Here is a 21905-nt window from a genome sequence, read left to right as displayed (position 1 = left end):
AAAATTTGGATCATACGTAGTATTTGCTCCGTTCAACCGGGTAGAGTAAGTGACCACTAATTACGCGCTCAAATCAACGAGCGACTCTCTATTCCCCATGACTAACTGTTGCAAGCAGATACCAAACCCCCATCAACGCTTTTCCCACAACACCCTCCGGGCTCTCCCAGCATAAACCGTCCATTATTCGATTGACTTGGTGTAATTTGACCTCTCAATCAAATTCGACTCTTGGTACCTATCGTCAGAGATACACCAACATGTCTCTAATAGACTCTCGAGTTGTTATCGTCGGTGCAGGCATGGGCGGCCTGACCTGCGCGTTAGCGCTGGCAAAGAAAGGGTTCAAAGACATTGAGGTCTACGAAAGTGCTTCTGATCTAGGATTCGTTGGCGCTGGTATCCAACTGGCTCCTAACCTAGTTAGAATCCTGACGCGTCTGGGGTGTTGGGATTCTGTAGGGGCCGAGGCAACAGATGTCAAGGAGACCAGCATCAGGGGTGAGTGAAAATGCATCTTTTTGGAAATGAGTCGTTACTGAAAACTACTGCCACAGATGGCGCTTCTAATAGGGAGCTGACACATGTCTACATGCCCGACATTCGCAAAAAGTATGGATATCCCCATTGCACGGGACACCGGGCTTCCTTGGCCGGAAGTCTCTACGAGGGTTGCAAGAAGGAACCTGGCATTAGATTCAAATTTGGACATACCCTCCAGAGCGTTGATGCTTTCTCGCCAGATGTCAAGTTTACTGTCAAGCCAAGGGACGGCGAGGCGTACCAGGCCACTGCGGATGTCTTCTTGGCAGCGGATGGCATCAAGTCCGTTGCACGCAGCGCACTCCTCTCGCAAGCCGGAGTTGTCATGGACACTGAAGATACTGGACAGGCTGCCTACCGTGTTCTTCTGTCTCGGGAGGACATGGCTTCCGACCCCGAGATGATGGAGCTCCTAGACAGTAATCAGGTCACTCGATGGATTGGTGAGAAGCGACACTGGATCGCCTATCCAATTGCGTCCCGTACCATCTACAACATGTCATCCATCCAACCTGACACGAATTTCGCAGACGCGCCATCCATGACTTATACAACCAAGGGCTCCAAGAGCGCCATGCTGGACGTCTTTTCCGACTTTTGTCCTCTTATCCAGCGTATGCTGAATCTCGTCCCGGACGGTGAGGTCTGCGAATGGAAATTGCGCTCGCACAAGCCCTTACCCACGTGGAGCTATGGTTCTCTAGCCTTGATGGGCGATGCATGCCATCCCACCCTGCCCCATCTCAACCAGGGAGCGGCACAGGCTGTAGAGGACGCCGTTGTCCTAGCCGAGGTGCTTGCCAGAGTACCTGTTAGGTCACCCGAGGCCATTAACAGGAGCCTCAAAGTCTATGAGCTGCTGCGCAAGGATCGCACGACGATGCTCGTTGACCTCGCAGCGCAATCCGGAAAGGCTCTCCATCTCGGCGAAGGAGAGAAGAAGGCGGAGCGCGACAGACTGTTTGCTGCAAATAAGACCAATGGCGGCAAAGTACCGGATAAGTGGGCGTCGCCAGAGGTGCAAGAGATGATCTATTCACATGACTGCATCAGTCTAGTTGCCGAGAAGTTTGATGAGCTGTATCGTGGGCTCGAGACTAAGCCCAGCGCGTGACAAGTTCTTTCATTTCAGTTAGTTTACATTAAATGAACCCTAGTACATCAAATTCGTTTGGCCCAAAGTTTGGCCCTAACCAGTTCCCATAAATTAGGTCATTTTCGTTGACCTGCGTAAAGAAATCGATGCTATCATCCAAGATGAGACTGGGCCCGCTCGTACTGCCATTCCCCACTGTTGGTAGTGTTTGACCGCTTGGAATCTCCCGTGCACCCACTGGGATCGTGTCCGATGGCTCGAGTTCTGCTGCTTTATCGCCTGGCCCTAGTGCTATCAGAGTCAAAATGTCAGTACGGAATGATTATCACGCGAAGGAGGCCTTGCACATAGACTCACACATTCCTCTTAACAGCTGAACATATCGAAATATACGGCGATATGCGTTGATACTCATAGCACTTGCCACACCTATTGCCTTCAAAGTGCCCAGACACTCATTCAACAACTCATCCATTGAGTTCACAGACGAGACTTGTTTCGTGATGAATTCTGCGCCTTGGCATCCCGAGGCAAGCCAGAAACCGAAAACGTGCAATGTGGTTGTTAAAGCTGGGGCAAGTCTTGGTTAGAAGGGGCTATGATATTGGTTCACAGGCGTCCTCACCACAATAGTTGCAAGTCCACCAGATCGCATTCTCTCGAAAGAATGGTTCTTGCCTTTGTAAAATGTCGCTGATCAGTCGGTGGAGCTCTAATACATGCTGGAAATCGGTTTTAAGTATAGCGGCAATATTATCTCGCAGGAGCTCTGAATCGCAATCTGGTGATTTCCTGGTGATTGAGCGCAGCACGGCTACGAGAAGAGGCCCGCATGTCATCAATTGCGTTCGGTAATAATAGATCGCGAGCAATATTGTGGGACGAGATGCTTTGAAGTTAGCAGGCGACCAGGCATCGCGGTCTGCGATAGTCTCCAGGATTCTAGATGGCAGGGCGTTTTGCTGCCAACGGCCCATCTCTAATGAAAGCTTGGTTGTCTTCTCCAAGAGCTCGTGTAGGCTGAGAGGAGTCACAGGACTCATGTTAGAATCGTGAACTTCCTCCAAGGCTCGTCCCATAATCTGATGTAAAGTTCTTGGTTCTGTCAGTCACATTGTGCTCTTCGTTCAAAGGGGTATTCTTACGTTAGGTCGCGGAAGTGATCTACCATGCTATTGCGATAGGACGAATCGATGTCATCAACATAACCCTTGGAAGAAAGCAGTTCCACAAGTTCCATACGAACGTGGGATGAAGGTATTAAACAAGGCTGACCGAGAGCGGAAGAAACAATTCTGCTTATTATTAACAAGATTGACTCCGTGTAGTTGTCTACATACTAACCTATCCTGATTCACCACGGCAAACCAAAGCCGGGATTTGAGCTCTTTTTCTTCAGGCACATTATGACTGTAAGAAATCGGAGCATGAAGTCCCAATTGATAGGCGACTTTGACTGAAAGACAGTGAATTGTCAAGCTTTCAGTAGAACGTTGGCTGTTCTGCTGATACAGAGCCAGGAGCAAAAGCGTCTGAACTGCCGAATATCAGTGATTTGTAAGTCTCATTTGTGGGCAATGCTACACACGTAACCTTGAGCTCGACACGCAAAGCGCTTCAGGATCTAGTAAACCCAAGGTCTGGCGGTAGTATGTCTCTGGTGAGTGCTCCTGGGTAACAGACAAGGCGAAAGCAAACACTATGTTAAGCAATGCCAGCATCGGCCTTATTGATCTCCGAGTATTGCCAGCTCTATTCAGCACCTCATCGAGACCGGATATCAAACTAGCTTCACTGATGTAAGGAAGTAGGCTCCCTACAGTGTCAGAGAATTGAATTATCCATCTAACAGCGGTTTGACGCTCAGGAAGCAAGTCAGTGCCAACACGGTCAGTACCATATCCTGGAACTGAAGAGGAAGGGGGGTCTGGTAGTGGACCGTAATCCGTGTTAGCCTGACTATTCCGGAGACGCTCGGGATGGAGGAGAAGGCCGGAACTCGTCCCAACTTTGGTAACGATTTCATTTAGAGACCAGAAGATTGCATGGTTCGAACTCGATCCTAGGATGTGATTAACAGACTGTGACCCAGAATCAGAGTGAGTAGCGCGTATCTACCAAAGTAGCATGACCCGGATGGACGATCAAAGACACCAGCTGCCAACACATCAATTCGCGGCTCCGCTTGTCGACTGAGGTTCTCTTGGACACTGCATGTTGGTCGCCGAACTGAGCTCACACTCGCCGGTGTATGAACGGCGCCGCCTTCTCCTGTAGGTGTTCCAATTGACTGAAATGACAGTTGTTCTTGTTGCTCCGGCGTGATGCACGATGATCCCGCAGTTGATTGCTGCTGGGGTTCTCTGGCACGGTTTCTTGACCCTGAATTTGCCCTATCTCTCTTGTCAGAATACCCAGCCATCAACAAGCAACACAATGCGCAGAGCTACAAGACTGACCGACGTTCTGCTCGGCGATTCAAACGTTTATCTCCTCCAGTATGAGAGTAGACACAGACCAGATTGTGCTTCTCACATCTTTGGCATCTGGGGTTACTACTGTCGCACTTACGATGCCATTTAGCTACTTGAGATGAAAGAGCAGACCATGCATATCTTCTCTTACCTTGGATTTGGATTGCCGACATGGGTCACATGCGATAGCAGCGCGTGGTCTTTTCGTCACTGAACGGCTGCTATAATTCATTGCGCGGCTTGGACGCCCGAGTGCATTAAGAAACGAAGAGCCCTGCAAAGGAGCGAGCGGGGGTCTGGCCTCCAGCCGAAGATTCGCGGGTGAGTGTTGATCCGCGTCGCCCCACTTCGCCATCGTGTAAACGACGATGCCTAGCAGCCCTATCTCTAGAAATCCTGTTTCCTGCCGTTGTCCGGGTTAGACGTCATGAGTATGGATTGTTTTAATAAATATTATAAAGGGAGCCTAGCGATTAAATATCTTATTAAAACTTAGAATATTTATTAATAATTAAAGTCTGTGTACTTGAAGAATTAAAGAAGTTAATGTTAAAGATAAGCAAGATAATTAGTTAATATATATAACTAATATATTTAACCTTAAGGCCCTTGACTCCGAACATTCCTTATGTTACTCTTACCGCCCTGAGGGGCAGGGTTGGGGTTAGAAACCTTTGGGCTGTTAATTGTAGCCTTATATTCGTCCATGTCGTCTTCTTTAAAATCACCCTCCTTGTCTTCCATCTGAGTAACTTCACCGTATTCGTTGGCCATACTTCCCCTGAGAACTTCCAAAGCTTTCTGTGTTTTGGTCTCGGGGAGTCTGTCCGCTTCGATGTGGCTGTCGACTTGGAACTCTAGAAAGTCCCGAATCTCGTCCTTGTTGAATAGATTGGGCCTCGGGTTCTTTTTCGCCTCGATGGCTTGCCAGAGCTCTCTGGTTTCTTCCGAGTACACTCGGGCGACCTCAAGGACATCCATGACCCAGACCTGTTTAGCCACTGTTCCATCAATCATATCCTTCAAGAGTAGCCAGAGTTTCTTCAGCAGTTTGTTGGGGTACCGTGCTCTGACAGTGCTGTTGCCTTTTTTCCACTCATACGACCTCACAAGTTTTGCATCCTCAAGGTCATGGTAGGCATTGCTCTTGACGAGCTGCTCAAGCTGTGTGAGATGTTTCTGCTTGATCTCCGAAAGCCTCTTTTCACGGATAGTGTTGTACTTGGCCATGGCGCTTTCGATGATGTCGTGCCAGCGGTCACGCTTGACAGCCTCATTTTTCTCGCCAATCCAGACGAGAAGGGCGATGGCGCCTATCGCGACGGTAGTGCCTCCTGATACAACAGTCAAGGTGCCACCAACGGCCGACACCAAAATGGTCAGGAAACCAGAAGCAACCTTTGTGGCGAAGTGATTGTTGGCTTGGATCTTGTACTTGTCACTGCTTTTCGCTACATGAGCACCAGCGATGTAGTCAAAGCCCGATTCTAGAACCTTTTCAACCAATTCTTCTGTCGCCTTTTCTTTAAGGGTGTCAGCCAACCATTCAATGGCACTCAAGGTTCCTGACCCGGTTAACACGGAGCTTGCAGCTTTGATGCCCACTTTGGCCACGGAGGCAGCCCAGTTCTCGTTTTCTTTCTGGTACAAGGCCCACAAGGCCCTTCTGGTAACAAGAGCTGGTTTAAGCTCTTTCGTGTAAGGCTCACTCCTCCATGTCCCGACTTCGGTCGCCGCCTCATCATCAGTCATCCAAGACATGGTAGGGAATTTTAACAAAAAGTTGAAATTATGGTAGATAATTGATTTGATGAATTTTGTGATTTTGGTCAAGATAGCGCAATAGTAATGAATCAAATTAGACCTGTAGTTTCGTTCATAAGATGGGATGTAAATGCGCCTACATGCAGTCTCTTATACATGCTAAGTCAACCCAAAAGATAGCAGCAGCTGGCCTTCATAGTCACGCACACGAGCGGGGATTCCGGAACTATTGGTGACTGGCTGGCTGGCCTGCGTTAATAGTTCAGCTCGGCTAACAATGTCTCAGTCTACTAGCGCTCTTATTTGCTGTATTAGTTGCCTTTCCCCTATCTGTATATTATTGCTACCAAAATCGGTTGCTAGTAAAAGAGGCTATTGGTTGAAATGACAAAGTCTAGACCCAAATCATTGGTTCTGATTGGATATCCTGGTTGACCAGAGTGCCGTTGTGCCGAACAGCGATGTGATTGTGATTCTGAACATGTGATAGCTTTCACGTACGTTTCGCCCAGTCCGTTATTGGGAATAAAACCTCTGAAGCTGAGTTGTTCAGATTCTGGTATGTATCCTAAAGTGGATGGATTTGGCTTTTACGACGCTTCGACCGCGCCATTTGATTTAAGGCGGCGGCACGAACGGCTGGGAGTTTAGTGTCCGATTATTGACATCGGCCTAATGTTAACCCGGCGTCAGTGTAATACACAACGTCATAGACGGTGAAAACACCAACCCAATGGTAACAACTTCACGAGAGGTATTAGAACAAGCAATCAATGCACGAAATGGATAGTATAATTAAATTCTAAGACATTTATTAATACTGCCAAGTCTTTATTTTACTTGACTCTAACTCTGAGAGGCTTCTGGTACTCTGGGGTTCTGGTAATATCATGTCACCAAGGTCCAGCCCCGCCATAACCTACACCAAACTGCCGAGGTCACTGAATGAAAACCCCCTCGGCTTTTCTAGTGTTGTTGGTATCTATAACCATTAAAGAGAAAGTATTATATAATCTAGGCAATGGCTGTAAGCTAGATAATGCTATTAGATTTATCAAGTGTTGCATTCCTATCTGGTGATTTCATTCTCAAAGTCGATTCTTGATATCTCAAGACGTTAACAAGTCTTTGAAAGCATGTCTCGCTTAGTAGGATTCCTTATCAACGTCAGAAGTCCAAGTACTTGTATATTTCTTCTATTCGCCAGCGTAAGTGGAACATTCTCAAAGACCTCTAACACTTTGAATCATGGTGCAGAAATACCGAACTAACATGCATTGACCGCCGGTAGCTGGTGCTATATCTCATTGGCAAGATAACATATAATGTTTTCTTCCATCCTCTTCGCAAATTTCCAGGCCCCATTCTATGGTCTATGACACAAATACCTTTCTCCCTGGCATGGACTTCCGGCGCTGGTCACAAGAAAATATACGACTTGCACCAAATCTATGGCGATATCGTTCGTGTCGCCCCCAATGAACTTAGTTTCGGCTATCCGGAGGCCTGGGAAGACGTTATGGGACATCGAAAACGTGGACAGGCCGAAAATGGAAAGGATCCCGATTTCTGGAGAGGCAATGACATCTACACTCTGGTAGGGTCTGATCGTGAGAGGCATAGTAGGCTCCGAAAGATCTTGTCGCACGGATTCTCTGCACAGGCCATGATGGAACAGCAACCAATCTTCCAACGCTACGTGAACCTGATGATGAAGAAGCTAAGAGAAGCTTCGTCGAGCGGCCAATCTGTTGAGATGACTCAGTGGCTCAACTGGGCTACTTTCGACATGGCGGGAGATCTGATCTTTGGCGAGTCCTTCGGTTGTCTCGAAAAGGTAGAGTATCACTCATGGGTGAAGCTTCTGTACAAACACATCGAAGGTTTTGCTGTGTCTACAGCCTTGATTAGATATCCCTTCGCCGACACCATCATTAAGCTCATGACCCCCAAACATGTCGCTCGAGACATCAAAGCCCACAGTGATTTCACAAAGGCACAGGTTGGAAAGCGTATGGCTTATGAAAACCCCCGACCGGACTTTATGGAGTCAATGATAAGAGCGTACGAGAAAGGTGTACGATTAGCCACCCTTACTCTACTACAAATGCTGACACGTCTCTCTAGCATGTCAATCATGCAGAGCTCCTCGCCAACGCGCATAACTTGATCATCGGCGGCTCGGAGACAACTGCAACCACTCTTGCAGGCACTATATATCTGTTGGCTACGCACAGACCGATCCTGACGAAGCTCTATGCAGAAATAAAGGAGCGGTTCCAGAGCGAAGAAGAGATTGATCTTCTCAGTGTTCAAAAGCTCGAATACATGTTTGCAGTCTTGCACGAGGGACTTCGCGTTTACCCAGCTGTACCAGCCGCAATCCCTCGTAAGACAAGCGAAGCGGGCATTATAGGCAAACACTACGTTCCGGCCAATGTAAGTGCATGACTCTCCGTTCCATGCGAGTATTGACAGCTGCTCACATTTATGCTAGACCATCGTTTCCATTTGGCCGTGGCCCATGTTTCACAACCCCAAGTTCTTCAAGGATGCCGAGGTCTTTGTACCTGAGAGATGGCTTGGCGATCCCAAATATGCGGACGATAAAAGAGTTGCGGTGCAGCCCTTCTCTGTCGGCCCCCGGAACTGCATCGGTAAAAAGTGCGTCCTAAAACCTTGGACACTGTACTAGAGCGCTAACCTGCTTCAGTCTGGCCTACGCCGAGATGCGCCTGATCCTTGCTAAATTGATATGGAACTTTGACATCGATCTTGACTCTCGTAGCGAGGGATGGTTGGAAAAGAACACTGCGTTCCTTCTCTGGGAAAAGCCAGAACTCTGGGTTCGCCTCACTCCGCGATCTGATATTTAGGTAGACGAGTAGCCAAATCATCGACCTTGGGATTGTGGATAAGGGGCTGGGTATTGGACGGGGCCGATGTTATCAAGAGCTTCTTGAACTAGTGTGTAAACGAGTTATGAGTGGCCCAGGAAGAATGTCCGAGCTTGTATTCGAATAGTGCGAGAAGTTTGGAAGGCATTTTTGTTACTGAAGTTGTGAAGCTGACAAAGCTGACGGCTGATGCTTGCCCCGCGCGTCTTACCGCAAAGCTTTAAATTTTGTGATATCTATCTGTAGCTTCGTGCCGTGTCTCAAAGCTCGTCTTTCACCCCAACCTTTGTTTCCATGGCATTAGTCAAGACTCCAGGCATACAGGAAGGACACCTAGGATAAAACTTCAATCTGATAGCAGCTACTTTAAGCCATAAAAATGTATTTGAGTCGGTATAAATCCGTCTATTAAGTGTCTATACCGCGCCGTGAGTATTCGTGTAAACATGAAAAACAGAAACAGCGGGACAAGAGAAAATGCAAACTTGCGGTGCGATTGAAATGTATTTCCATCGGTGGCTTGATCGGTAGGATATCTCATTGTTCGATATAGCCTTCTTGCCATCCCGATTCCTCTTAAAGCTTTGCCGCGTTCAGTGCCTTCGTCTTTGACTGATACGCTTTGACAAGCTGACGAATAGCCAAATCAAACATGACGTCTTCAGTTCCTCCGGGGATCCTTGCAGCTGGTACCTCTCTATAGATCTTCTCCACCAGCTCTCCCTGCCCCGTACGGGTATAGCCATTACCTCCAAAGAGCAGAACTGCACAGCGAGCACATTCATCAACGACCAGCCCCGCTTTGGCTTTCGCCAGTGCAACCAGACCTCCCAGACCCTGACGCATATCTGGGCCCTCAAGGTTGGACAGCTGGTAGACCAACTGCTCTGTCCAGGCTGAGATCGATTCGAGTTCTGCACCAGCCCTGGCTAGGCGATTGCGGACGACTGGTTGGCCCATTAGAGGCTTTCCAAAGGCCTCGCGCTTGAGAACATATGCGAAAGCTGCTGAAAGAGCTGCTCTGGCTGAGGAGACAACACCAATAGAGATTGCAAGTCTCTCGTGGTTGAAGTTCCGAGTAATCATCTTCATACCCTGACCTTCCTACCGCCAGACAGATTAGTGGGCAAGGACATTGTAGAAAGCGAAAAAGCTCGTACCTGACCGATCAAATTCTCAATCGGAACTTTGACATCCTCGAGATCAATAAAGGTGGTGCCGCTTGTTGTCCCACCGCTTGTTTTCATTCGGCGCATGGTGACTCCTGGATAGTCGAGTAGTGGAACTACAAGAAGCGACAGACCTGAAGCTCCTTGGCCTCCTGTACGAACGGCCATGGTAGCATAGTGCGACCAGATGCCGTTTGTTATCCTAGATTTCGCAAACGATTCGGTAAGCACACTCTTGACTCATGCATGGGTTAGTAAGAATCGGACCAACTGACCACTTCTTCTCTCCATTCACGATATAGAACTTTCCGCAAGGACTCCTCTCAGCTGTTGTGGTGATATTGGCCACGTCACTACCGGCGTCAGGCTCAGTGATGGCGATGCAGATCCTCTTCTTCCCCTTGATCAGATCCGGAAGTAACGTCTTCTGCAACTCCGCGCTACCATATGTGATGATGGGAGGCATGCCGTAGGCCATACCAGTGGACAAGGAAGAAGCCGGACCGCCAATACCCATCCTGCGCATTTCAGTGATGTAGATGGAGAAGTGCATATAATCGAAATCTTCAATCTTGAGGCCCCCTGCGAGCTCAGTGATGCCGAGACTCTTTAGCATAGCAATTGGCAGTGGTGCGGGCAAATTGGGAATGAGCATATGGTGCTTGGAAAAGGTCTCAAAGACATGAACAGGGACGCTTCCTTCGGTCTCCCATTGTAGTGCATGTGGTGCCAAGTGCTCTGAGATGAAGTCGCGGCATGCTTTCTGCCATTTCCCGTGAGATTCGTTGTAGTAAGGTGATGGCAGACCGTTGAGCCAAGGGGGTTCAGAGAATGGCACTGGCATGGATAGCGCTGAGCTCATGGTGGAGCAATTGACTTTGGACGGAATGAAAGATCGGAACAGAGTCAGTAAATAATCTGCAAATCTTGACAGGTAAAGATACAGAGATACAGCGTTGATTTAGGCAGTTGATGAAGGGTGTCTGTTTGTATGATGAGCTATTGAAGGATGAACCAGATTGGGCAGGCAACTGCCACATTCTTAGTTGCCGAGGGCCGATGCCCAACTCCCAAGCACGAAAACAATCGATCTGTATTGTTATGCACAACTATGAGAAGTTAACATCATTAATTTACTTGCGTAAAGCTCCGTCCTTCCATTGCCGCGTCTCCAACGCACCCTTCAATTCTCTATCAAGACTACTGCGCTATAAGCCTCTCGCCACGCTCCAGCCTCAAGAGGCATTAGGTGGCGTTGTACAGCAGATAGACGCAAGTAAAACTCCAGAACCAGTGTCGAAATGGCATCTCGTGGCATACAAGCTGCACGGTTCTTCAGTTCTGCTGCCCCGTTACGAACACTACCCTGCACCAGTGGTAAAACCACCATGAAGGCCGTAGTCATTAATGGCGACCAAGCGCGACTCGACCATAGCCGGTGTTTACCAAGACAAGCAGAGGACATGCTCCTCGTCCGACCAGTATCCGTGGCACTAAACCCAACAGACTGGAGACACATTCGGGGCCGCAGAGCAAAAGACGGCTGTATCGTAGGCTGCGACTACGCAGGCGTTGTTGAGTCAGTCGGGTCAGCCGTGACCAAAAGATGGAAGCCAGGCGATAAGATATTCGGCGTCGCCCATGGAGCAAATCTTGTCAACCCTGATGATGGAGCCTTTGCCGACGTGATATCTGTTATTGGAGACTTGCAGATGAGGATGCCGGATTCACTGAGCTTCCAACAAGCTGCGACTTTGGGTCTTGGAACAGGAACTGTTGGACAGGGCCTTTTTCAGAAAAGCTTGAAGCTGAAGCTACCCAGCCCGTCAGTGTCGGCCGTGATCAAGCATGATGAGCCAGTTCTGATCTACGGCGGCGGTTCTGCGACTGGGGCACTGGGCATTCAGTTTGCCAAGGAGTGAGTCTACAATCCATTCCAATGCCATACAATACAGATGTGATAATGACCGATTTGATGTGATAGAGCTGGGTATACGGTCATCACAGTCTGCGCGCCCGACCAATTCGAGTACGCCAAGAACTTGGGCGCACATTTCGCCGTCGACTATAAAGATCCCGAAGCTGGACCCAAGATCCGCGAATACACGAATAACAAGCTGCGACTTGCATGGGACACCATCAGTATCCAGGACTCGGCCCGCATATGTGCTGAAGGTCTTACCAGCTGCTCATCAGCAAACCCTGTATATGGCAGCCTTCTTCCGACCAAGAACCCACGCGCAGACGTGACCTCGATCGCGACAGTGTTTCATACAACGTTTGGTCGGAGCTTCAATTTTGGTGGACAGCATATGCCGGCTAGCAAGGAGGACTATGAGTTCGGCAAGTCGTTTTATGGTCTTGCGGAACAATTGATAGCGCAGGTTCGTTGTACCCCCCCTCTTCGAGGAATGATTCATGCTGACTAGACCTGCCTACCTAGGGTCAAATTCGACCGCATCTGGGCCGCGTTGGAGAGGGCGGATTGAAAGGTGTGATAGATGGCTTAGCTGAACTGGAGGCCGGCAGGGTCCAGGGCGAGAAACTTGTCTATAATGTTGCAGATACGCCTTAAAGAAGTCTACTTCCCAAGTTCATCTGATGTAGTTACTGAACAATAATAATGAGAGCCAAGCCTACAGCATTCATTTATATTGATCCCTAAATTGCAGAATGGAACGTTGTATGGAGCTATGAAGAAGCTCTTTAGATATAGGGACTCATAGCTGGCATTTGAATATTTATTATCTAGAGCCATCTCCCCGTCTGTCCACCCTTCTCCTCAATAAAATATACTTGACTCAAAAGCTCTTGCACGCGGCAAGGCGGTTAGCAAAAGCCCTCTTGACAACAGCAGAAGTAGGTGCAAACCGCTGAAAAGCATGCGGAACACCCTCATAAATGTGAAGCTCGGTAGGAATATCCGCCTCGATAAACCGCTGAGCATAAGCAACATCCTCTCGGAGAAACATATCAAGCCCACCACAATCGAGATACAGAGGAGCAAGCCCCTCGAAGTCCTCTAGACGTGCCGGAGCGGCGACTGGTGGCACTTTGTCGGTTTTGTAAAGGTCTCCCAGGTATGACATCCAACCCGTCAAGATATCTTGGTAGCCGAAAATAGCGAGACCGCCAGTCGTATCCTTCTCAGTGCGATCGTCAAGCATAGGATAGATGAGAATCTGTTTCGCTAGTGGAGGAGATAACTGCCTGTCCCTAGCAAGGATGGCCAAAGCCGCTGCCAGTCCACCTCCCGCGCTTTCACCCATGATAGCGATACGCGTTGGGTCAAGGCCGAGTGCAGAGGCATTTTTCTGGACATGGAGTAAAGCAGACCAGCAGTCCTCCAGCGGGATGGGAAAAAGGTGTTCGGGAGCGAGTCGGTAGTCAACCGATAGCATGGGGACCCCAGTGGCAGAGACGTAGGCTGCTAGTGTTGCGGAATAGTCGCTTGCGCTAGAACATGTGTATCCTCCCCCGTGAATATGAACGATACCAGGCCCGCGCCGTTCAAGGTCACTATTCCTCTGCCGAAAGTGCAGGATCTTCACTTTGAACCCATCTGACGCTTCAGCGGAATGGATCTGCATCTCGACATTCTCTGGTAATGCTTGTTGAGCGCCTGATCCCCGAATGAATTCTTCTATTCTTTTTCTCCTACTTTCCACGTCACCAACTGGAAAGACATGCTTTTGTGCTTCAATTGCAGTAGCACCTAGCTCATAAAACTCAGCGTCGTATTGAAGACGAGACATGACGAATTTAGCGCCTCTTCGGGAACGGGTGTTACTGTCAAGCTGTTTCTTGCTGGTGTTGGGTCAACCCGATTAAAGTCTTCTCCTCAAAAGACAAGATTCTCTTAACAAGTTGACTTCATCTGCTGTCTTCGGTTTAACAGGGCCCCACAGATTCCAGTCGGCTATTATTGTAATCTAATGCAATACCCTACATCGCGGCACCTCTGTTGATAGCCTCGGGTCTTCCTCTCAATGATGAGTGGGAGCATCCTCGGATAAAGGACAAAGACTTGGATCTCACTAAACCTCATCAACAGTTCAACAAGGAATTTATCCATATGAACTGAATGGCAGCGAACTATGTTCAATAACATCAACTAGTAATATCTTACGACTTGTAAAATCTACACTCGTATATTCGCTATGGCCAAATGACAGATGCCTTGTCGATCCATTCAAGGAATAATTAGTTGGTCACAGGAATTAGAGGCCTTCTAAAGATAATTGCGCCGCTCATTCTAACGCCACCGATATTGCCTTGATTCAGGTGGCAATACCGTAGATAAAGGCTATACAGTGGCGAGCAAACAAATACGCGTAACGTATTTTGAGCTTAAGCGCCCTGTAACTGACCACTCGCCTAGAGACATAGTGCAAATCTCGGCGATCATCAACCTACAAAGGTATTGTATGTTTACACTGCAGTGCCTTTGTCTGACCGGTTACACTCAATACCAACTGGTCTCGGCTTTGTGTGCAACATCGCACTCCAAGGCCCAGGTCTCAGAAACTGTAACCGAAAGCGTCGAAGCCCATATTGATAAAGCCATGGGACACTGGACTATTAAGAAAAGAAATACGTCTTATTAAGCATTGATGTTGCCATTCATTACAGCAAACATGCATCTAGCACTACTGGCACCAACTCTACACCGACTTGATCTCGACACCTTCGTGCCTACCATTCTCCCGCCAGGCCCTCAAAATGTTATTGTAGTCCTCCTGTCCTTTACCCCAAATCGACGTTCGAGCCATTCGAGCAAGCTTCTCTGGATCCCTGACATTCTCAAACTCCCCCTCGGCGTTGATGTAGCTGGGCGTGCAACCCGCCGAAGCCCCAAACATGTGAGCCTGACTTACAATCTTTTGCGCCCATTTCTCCTCCGCTTCTTCGGTTGCCTCGATGGTAAAGTTGTACTCATAGCGTTTGTCACTGGAATCCTTGGACCGAGTTTCCTTGGCGCCAGTGGCCACGATGTAAGCAAACTGCTTGGCGGCTTGCTCGGCGATGAATGTGTAGTTGGGATTCCCACCGCCTTGGATGAAGCCTGGCCAGAACATGTTTGGGAAATCGTGGCTCATCATGCCATGTAGCGTTGTCACACCAGAGCTCCATTTTGCGTCTAAATCGGTCCCGTCGCGGCCGAGAACCTTGATCCCGACCCTGCCTGGTGGACTGTAGAGAAACGGACTCTTGTAGCCTGTGCTTAGGACAAGTACATCAATATCAAAATGTTCTCCTTCAACAACGACGCCGTTCTCCGTGATCTCCTGAACGCCTTGTCCATCTGTATCAACAAGATGTACAGAGAGGTTGTTGAATGCGTCGAGATATTCGTCGTGGAAGCACGGTCTCTTGCACCAACCAGAGTACCAAGGCTTCAACTTGGCTGCAACCTCCGCGTCCTTGACCAGATCATCGATACGCCCTCGCACTTTGCTTTGTCTCTTAAGGTCAAGCTCCTCCAAGTAGGCGTAATATTTCTGTATCTCTTGTGGCGTCTTTGGATCATAGCCGGGTGATCCTGATATCGCACTGTAAGATGGCATATTGGTCCAGCTATCGTTGACGAGGTCGAGCGCCGGTTTGGGATTATGGTTGTTCACATGGGCACAGTAGTTGAGACATCTCGCCTCCCACCAGCCAGGTTTGTTAGCGATCTCGTTCTTGAACAAGTCTTCGTCCGTCTGGCGGTTATATCTGGCGGCCACAGCAGACGGCGTCCGCTGAAAGACATAGACCTCCTTGGCCCATTTCGCTAGCTCGGGCAAGATCTGAATGGCTGAAGCCCCCGTACCGATGAGTCCAACCTTCTTGGCTCTCAGTCGTGTCATTGATGGATCATCTGGGGTTCCCCCGGTGGCGTTGTAGTCCCAACGAGCAGGGTGAAAGCAGTCCCCTGTGAACTTTTCGATTCCCTTGATCCGAGGGACTTGAGGAACCAGCATGAGGCCTGTAGTGAGGATGACGAACCGGGATGTCACAGTAACAGCTTCATGCTCTTTGCCACCGTGCGCGAGTTCAGCGAGTTTCATAACCCACTCTTTTTTATCGTCGTCCCAGATACATTCGTCCATCCGAGTCCGAAACCAAACTCGGTCTGTCAAGCCATATTTCACGGCTATCCGCTCAAGATGCATCCGAATCTCCTTCCCGGTCGAATACTTGTTCTTGGGCATGTACCCTGTCTCCTCAAGTAGAGGCATGTAGATGTAACTCTCAACGTCACACATGAGTCCAGGATAGCGGTTCCAGTACCAAGTACCACCCCAGCCTGCTGCAGTGTCGATGAACTGAAGATTCTCAGGCTTGACCCCAGCCTCCACCAGTCTCGCTGCGAAGAGTAGAGCGCCGATTCCGGTACCAACAATTACGAAATCGCAACTGTCCCCATTTGTAGCGCGTGGCAGTTTATCATATGTTGATTGATCTGCCCAAGGATCCTGCTTGAAGTGATGGAATTTTGCAACGCTGTACAAGTCGGTGAATTGGCTGAGGCCGTCACTGCGCAGCCGCTTGTCGTGTTCCTTCTTATACCGCTGTTTGACCTCAGCAACGCTTGTCGCAAGTACGCCATTTGACTCTGCGGATGGGCTCATGATGGGCTTGTGGTTAAGTATGGGGATATGTGCTTGGTCCGTTTTGCAAAAGTAATCTTCCCATTTATTAAAAAGGTATGCACAGGCGTTAATAAGGAACTCGCTTTATCCTATTATTAAACATCCTGCTAGTTCACGACGCTCCGGCATAGCTCCAATTATGTTGACCTTCGGCGTGCCCTCGGTTATTTCACTACTGAAACCTCTACCGAGGACGTCGGAGGTCCCTAATGGCAGTAGTCAGTGGTAAAGCTTGATGGGTTTTAATCTGCATCCAAGTCTTAACTGATTTGGATATGCATCATGTTCAATAGTGACCTCGGCATTGAGCAATGGAATAAATGGTATGTTGTCTATTACAAGAAATGACATAGAGGCAATTTTGCAGCGATAACGATCTGGCGCTTCGGTAATAAAGGCTAGGTCACCCCAACATCTTGAATTGGTGAATAACGAATGGCCTGAACGTTCGCCAGTGCTGGTGAAGTTTGTCTTTTCATGGGGCCCTGGTCATCTGTTGTTACTCTTGAACCCAAAGTATATCACGATCCATTTCCTAAGGTATATAGATACAGTGATTGGAATCTAAGTTATCTATACATACTCGATAATCCACGGCAAAGATAAGGGTATCTTTGACTGATTTTAAATTTTGCTTTTTAAATGGTGATATGTGTTTAAATGATATTTGAGCAATATTATAACCATCAACAATAACTAAGGAGTTTCCCAATATCCTATCAAGCAGTGTTACCGCTCTCTGACTTTAATACATCTTCTCGAGGCAACAGAGCCACCATATCCGTATCTCCAAAGACCACCGCAATTTCTTCAAGAGGCTTTCCCAGTGTGTCAGGATAAAACCATACAACAACCGCAGCAATAGCATCAATAACAATAAAAATGATATAGAATTTCCAACCGATCGATTCAAAGGCAGTGGGTGCTGACTGTAGCCAGATAATGCTCGTCACACAAAGACTGCACATACCAAGAGCATAACCCTCACCCCGAAGAAATGTTGGCCAGATCTCCGCAATGTAAGTGAAACCAGGGCCTTCTACAAACAGACCAAAACAAGTAACGTTCAGGAAGAGGAACGCTGTGCATGCAATCAATCCTGGCTGATAAGTCGTTCCGAGGTAATGTTTCTGGAGGGCAGCTTCGAAAATGACGGTAATTCCGCAGGTGGCGAATCCGAAACACAGCAGCTTGTTTCGTGGGAATTTGTCGATAAAAAACATATTCGCAGTGTTCATGACCCATCCACATAATTGGTAGCCACCCTGCATTTGGAGTACCGCAGAACTGCTAAATCCGAGGCTCTTGTAAATAAGGCCGCCATAATCTGTAAGAGCAATCAGTATCCGTGTCTACGCGAGCGCAGAGAGAACTTACTGTTGACAACGAGAGCACCCGAGCTCATCTGCGCAAAGGTCAAGAAAATGGTCATAAAGAAACGTTTTCTAAAAGAAGCTCGTTGGAAGATCTTGAGGTAGTTCCCGGATATTGACTTTGCCGACTCTGCGTTATCGAGGTGGACTTGTCGCTCGATTTGATCTAGCTCATTCTTCGCATAAAGATGGTTGGGATCTCTTGGGTCTGAGTGAAGCTGTCGAAGGACATCCCATGCCTCCTCCTTCCTGTCATTGGATAACAGATATCGAGGTGACTCTGGTATCCAGTAGATTCCGAGCAGAAGTAGCAGAGGAAACAATCCAGCAAGCCCCAGCGGACCACGCCAAGTATCTTTGCCACCACCAGTGTAGTAGAAGAACCCAACACCGGTGTAGGAAGCAACGGTGTAACCAGTATTGATCATTGCGGGGTGTATCTGGACCAGCATGCCTCTTCTGTGAGGAGGCACCAACTCGGCCATCCACATAGGAATTGTAGACAGCATCTGAAACGATCCCCATCCCTGAAAGACCCTGAAAGTGATGAACATGGCGATGTGATATGAGGCAGTTATAAGAGCACTTGATATAAGGATGATCAGTGCAGCAAGTGCAGCAGACTTCTTGCGCCCATATCTGTGTGCAAAGTAGCCACTGAAGATTGACCCAAAGGCTCCGCCGGCGTAGAAACCGCCGTTGGTGGCCCCTATGAGTGCAGTCATGTCTGACGTTGCACCTAGTTTCATGGTTGCATACCACGAGGGCTGGGATAGTGTAGTGGCGATGATGGAGGAGGCGTAGCCCATGGATGCAGACCCAAAGCCAAGGAACACAATTATGAATATGATGCCTGGCTTGAGGCGAGGAATAATTGCTTCACCTTCCAAGATGAAGGTTTTGCGAAGGCTAGTCTCGTTTGTTTTCTCACGATCCATTGCTATATGCGTAGCGTGATCCGAAATGATTATCAGTCTTCTTGGCAAAACTTTACTTAATAGATTAAGTAGAATCAGAAAGGTCGGACATAGGATAATTCCGCCTGGATACTTATACCATTCATCCTCAATATCCAGACAGCCACCAAGACGTTAGTTACTTCTATGATATTCTCCTACTAGACGACGGCCTCGGCGCTCAGACTCAAAAATGGTTGTTGTTCCACCTCGGGCAACAAACATGTTCTCTGGTATTGAGTTCCTCTAGCTAAAAGGTTAGTTTATTCACGTTTTTAGGACCTCGGGGCCAGCTGGGAAACTAAGATTTTCAGACACTAATGCTTGCCAGAATCCGGGGTAATCCGGGGTATCCGGGGTAGGTCAGGGTAGTTCCAGGCGAATCAAGAAGTATAGAGCAAGTGGGCACTGTAAAACAGAATGAAGTTGTAAAGAAGTCTATAAGAGCATGCTGGTCAACGTATTAAGATTCTGCTCTATCAAAGTCTTGCTTAGAATAATGACAATTATTATTTAAATGCTTTTAGTGTTGCCCTTGAACTTATATGATTCCTAAATATTTCGGAACGGTCAATGGCTGGCTAATAGTAATTACTTTGCAAGGGCAATATCTCTCTCTCCTGCGGCCCGATATTGGTCACAGGGAAAAAGTTTGGATCGGCGTCAAAGTGAACCAAGGCTTGCAAAAGGTTTGCCTCGGCGTCAAAGTCAGTCCATGGATCATTGAGAGGATCAATGAAGAATTGACTTTCAATACTGCCGCCATCCATCTGTAGTCCTGTCGAGCTTTCTCCCCCTGTTGCGCCATCGGACTGTGTACCGATAGGCAGACTTCCAATTGTCTCAGGTGTGATCAGCGAGTTTGACGCATTCAACGCCATTCGACCACCGGCTTCAGGAATCTGACTGCCCTTTTCAACCACTGCATGTCCTTTCCTGGCCTGCAGCTTTCTTTGCACAAGTTGTCCTGATGTCGAATTATTTGTAGAAGTGAGGTTCAACATGGGGATGTTGACGTGAGTTCTCTGGATAACAGCTTCGAGAAACCATATGACATGGTCTGCAGAAGCGTACATATCCCTGAGATACTGAATAGCCTGCCAGCACTGATAAAACTGCCCGATGGAGGCATAGCGGGCTTCGTGTCGAGATGAGCCAATGTCGTTGAGATGTATGAGAATGGCAGATAGAAGTGCAGGAATGGCCGAGGTAGACGCGAAGCGTAGTTGGTCTCGTTGATGCAAGTCATACGCAACCTGTGTGATTCCCCCGGCAGCGTCAGCAATCTTGTCAGCAGATCTCTTTGTGTTTATATTGTCCTCTGAGCTGTCGCCTGACCGTTGTGCCTGGGGTCGATGAAGGATGGCTGTTGAAGTGAGGTATATCATGTACAACAGAGCCTGATGCAGATACAAAGCCGAGCGACCGTGAGGAATTTCCCGTCCCTGTTGGTGTTGGTCCGCCTTATAACGACAAGGCGATTCCAGATTCTGTATCCAGCCGCGCAACTTGAGGTCGCACTTCTCCATGTCCTGCATCTGGTGGGCAGACTTCTTTGGTACGACCATCATTGTGATCTTTTCATCGGCTTTTGAGATATCATTGCTCAAGACAGAATATTGGCTAAACAGAATATCCCCGATGTGCATGCAGAGTTTTGTCAACTCAACAAAGCAAAGCATAAGCCCCTTCTGAGTTGCGGAGTCTGTTATCTGCATATTCCCAAGAAACCTCGTAACAGCATCATTGAAGGGGCCCATCTCCAAGTCCTCTACTGTTAAGTTGGGAACGTTAAACGTGTCGGGCCTTATCCGAGCCGGCCTTCGAATTCCCAATGCTAGAAGCCGATCTCGTACGTAACAGGACCACCAGATCCTTTTCCGTCCACGTTTCGCTTTGACGCTGATATCAAGCTGTTCAGGGCTCCGATGTATCCCCATGATATGGATTTGCGACAGCGCTATCCCCGTCCAGTGCCATGTGTCCTTTTCGTCATCGGCCCTCTCATACCAGTATGTCATCAGAAGAAGCGCTTGTAGACGAGCAATACGATCGGGTTCTGCGTCGAGGTGGTAAAGAAGGCGAACTTTCTCAAAAAATTCTTTTCGCATTGCCTTGCGATTCTCATATCCCCTTTCAGTACAGTAGTCGGAGTCGATGTAGACAACGGCGGCAAACATAATAGCCTGGAACAAAAGGAGGCTGACTTGCGAGCTTCCATCCCGCCGAGCAACGGATAACAGGAAGTCCGGTAGGTCGACTACTGGCATGAAAGGATGCACGTATAGTATATGGAGTCGGAATAACTCGCATTGGAGCTCATCGTCAGGGATCCTCAGGCAACCTTTGCCTGTGAGGTACTCGATATCGATGGGCTTTAGGTGCGAGGGAAGAGGCCGAATGTATTGTGGCAAGGTCTGCGGATAGTTACTTGGTGGCGCTAGAGGTAACTGAATGGGCGCGGCGGCAGAGATATCGTCGCTGTCTTCCTGCCCATCATCGTCCTGTAAAACGACTTCTAGACCTGTTGAGTATCGTCAGCCAAACTGTGGCACTTTCCCTCTGCGGTCGGTATCAATAAATTCTTGCCTTCAAATGTGAGAGAGACTGGAAAATCCTCTCCAGCATTCGAGCGCTCCGATATGGTGTCTGCCGTCCTGCTCGCTGCAGCTCTACGAGGCTTTCCAAGAACACAGCCCAGCTCATCGAGGCGACAGTTAGTGCATGGCTGGCCTTGTATGGTGACATCACAACGAACTTTGCGACCACGACAAGACAGACAGGCCCGGGGAGCAGATCGTTTCGCAGAAGAGTCAAGTGGTTGATCGTCTCTTTTCCGCTTGTTCCCTGTCCTATCGGTATCTTGCTCGGCTCGTGGCGGCGATGGCATCATGAAAAGATCAGATTGAATCGGGTGGCTTTATCATCAGTGTCACAGAGATGCCTGATTTCCACTAGACTTTCTGAGAACGGCCTGCTGGGCTCTCACGTGCCA

General features: G+C 48.5%; 9 protein-coding genes across 10 annotated transcripts; 3 read left to right on the top strand and 6 right to left on the bottom strand.

Annotated features, from left to right (window-relative positions):
* Positions 1-260: 260 nt before the first annotated feature.
* Positions 261-1657, top strand: FOIG_11263 (salicylate hydroxylase; the record flags this gene model as incomplete). Its single annotated transcript, XM_031211817.1, has 2 exons — positions 261-501; positions 558-1657. The coding sequence occupies 2 exons, from the start codon at positions 261-263 to the stop codon at positions 1655-1657; spliced, it is 1341 nt and encodes a 446-aa protein (XP_031058391.1).
* FOIG_11262 (uncharacterized protein) lies at positions 1567-5874 on the bottom strand (the record flags this gene model as incomplete). 2 transcript variants are annotated; one of them, XM_031211816.1, is made up of 9 exons in its annotated part: positions 1567-1930; positions 1997-2209; positions 2265-2734; positions 2785-2934; positions 2984-3176; positions 3228-3701; positions 3758-4032; positions 4099-4205; positions 4265-4366. In XM_031211816.1, the coding sequence occupies 9 exons, from the start codon at positions 4343-4345 to the stop codon at positions 1686-1688; spliced, it is 2208 nt and encodes a 735-aa protein (XP_031058390.1). The 2 variants fall into 2 exon arrangements, with proteins under 2 accessions (XP_031058390.1, XP_031058389.1); XM_031211815.1 differs by lacking the exons at positions 4099-4205; positions 4265-4366 and adding an exon at positions 4755-5874 and having other exon boundaries at positions 1686-1930; positions 3758-4021.
* A 1139-nt stretch (positions 5875-7013) lies between these two features.
* FOIG_11261 (uncharacterized protein) lies at positions 7014-8753 on the top strand (the record flags this gene model as incomplete). Its single annotated transcript, XM_031211814.1, has 5 exons — positions 7014-7085; positions 7169-7954; positions 8005-8316; positions 8375-8541; positions 8591-8753. 5 exons carry the CDS (start codon positions 7014-7016, stop codon positions 8751-8753), a joined length of 1500 nt encoding a protein of 499 aa, XP_031058388.1.
* A 597-nt stretch (positions 8754-9350) lies between these two features.
* FOIG_11260 (uncharacterized protein) lies at positions 9351-10805 on the bottom strand (the record flags this gene model as incomplete). Its single annotated transcript, XM_031211813.1, has 3 exons — positions 9351-9878; positions 9935-10145; positions 10219-10805. 3 exons carry the CDS (start codon positions 10803-10805, stop codon positions 9351-9353), a joined length of 1326 nt encoding a protein of 441 aa, XP_031058387.1.
* A 439-nt stretch (positions 10806-11244) lies between these two features.
* Positions 11245-12518, top strand: FOIG_11259 (uncharacterized protein; the record flags this gene model as incomplete). The annotated part of the gene is made up of 3 exons (XM_031211812.1): positions 11245-11861; positions 11928-12327; positions 12387-12518. The coding sequence occupies 3 exons, from the start codon at positions 11245-11247 to the stop codon at positions 12516-12518; spliced, it is 1149 nt and encodes a 382-aa protein (XP_031058386.1).
* A 226-nt stretch (positions 12519-12744) lies between these two features.
* FOIG_11258 (uncharacterized protein) lies at positions 12745-13698 on the bottom strand (the record flags this gene model as incomplete). The annotated part of the gene is made up of 1 exon (XM_031211811.1): positions 12745-13698. One exon carries the CDS (start codon positions 13696-13698, stop codon positions 12745-12747), a length of 954 nt encoding a protein of 317 aa, XP_031058385.1.
* A 909-nt stretch (positions 13699-14607) lies between these two features.
* FOIG_11257 (uncharacterized protein) lies at positions 14608-16560 on the bottom strand (the record flags this gene model as incomplete). Its single annotated transcript, XM_031211810.1, has 1 exon — positions 14608-16560. One exon carries the CDS (start codon positions 16558-16560, stop codon positions 14608-14610), a length of 1953 nt encoding a protein of 650 aa, XP_031058384.1.
* Positions 16561-17300: 740 nt separating this feature from the next.
* FOIG_11256 (uncharacterized protein) lies at positions 17301-18892 on the bottom strand (the record flags this gene model as incomplete). The annotated part of the gene is made up of 2 exons (XM_031211809.1): positions 17301-17908; positions 17959-18892. 2 exons carry the CDS (start codon positions 18890-18892, stop codon positions 17301-17303), a joined length of 1542 nt encoding a protein of 513 aa, XP_031058383.1.
* Positions 18893-19491: 599 nt separating this feature from the next.
* On the bottom strand, positions 19492-21800 carry FOIG_11255 (uncharacterized protein; the record flags this gene model as incomplete). Its single annotated transcript, XM_031211808.1, has 2 exons — positions 19492-21434; positions 21692-21800. 2 exons carry the CDS (start codon positions 21798-21800, stop codon positions 19492-19494), a joined length of 2052 nt encoding a protein of 683 aa, XP_031058382.1.
* Positions 21801-21905: the final 105 nt, after the last annotated feature.

Source organism: Fusarium odoratissimum (assembly GCF_000260195.1).
Source record: "Fusarium odoratissimum NRRL 54006 unplaced genomic scaffold supercont1.21, whole genome shotgun sequence".
In the NCBI taxonomy this organism is placed as follows: domain Eukaryota; kingdom Fungi; phylum Ascomycota; class Sordariomycetes; order Hypocreales; family Nectriaceae; genus Fusarium; species Fusarium odoratissimum.
Note: the sequence above shows the minus strand (reverse complement) of the source record. Positions and strands in the feature narration are given on the sequence as shown.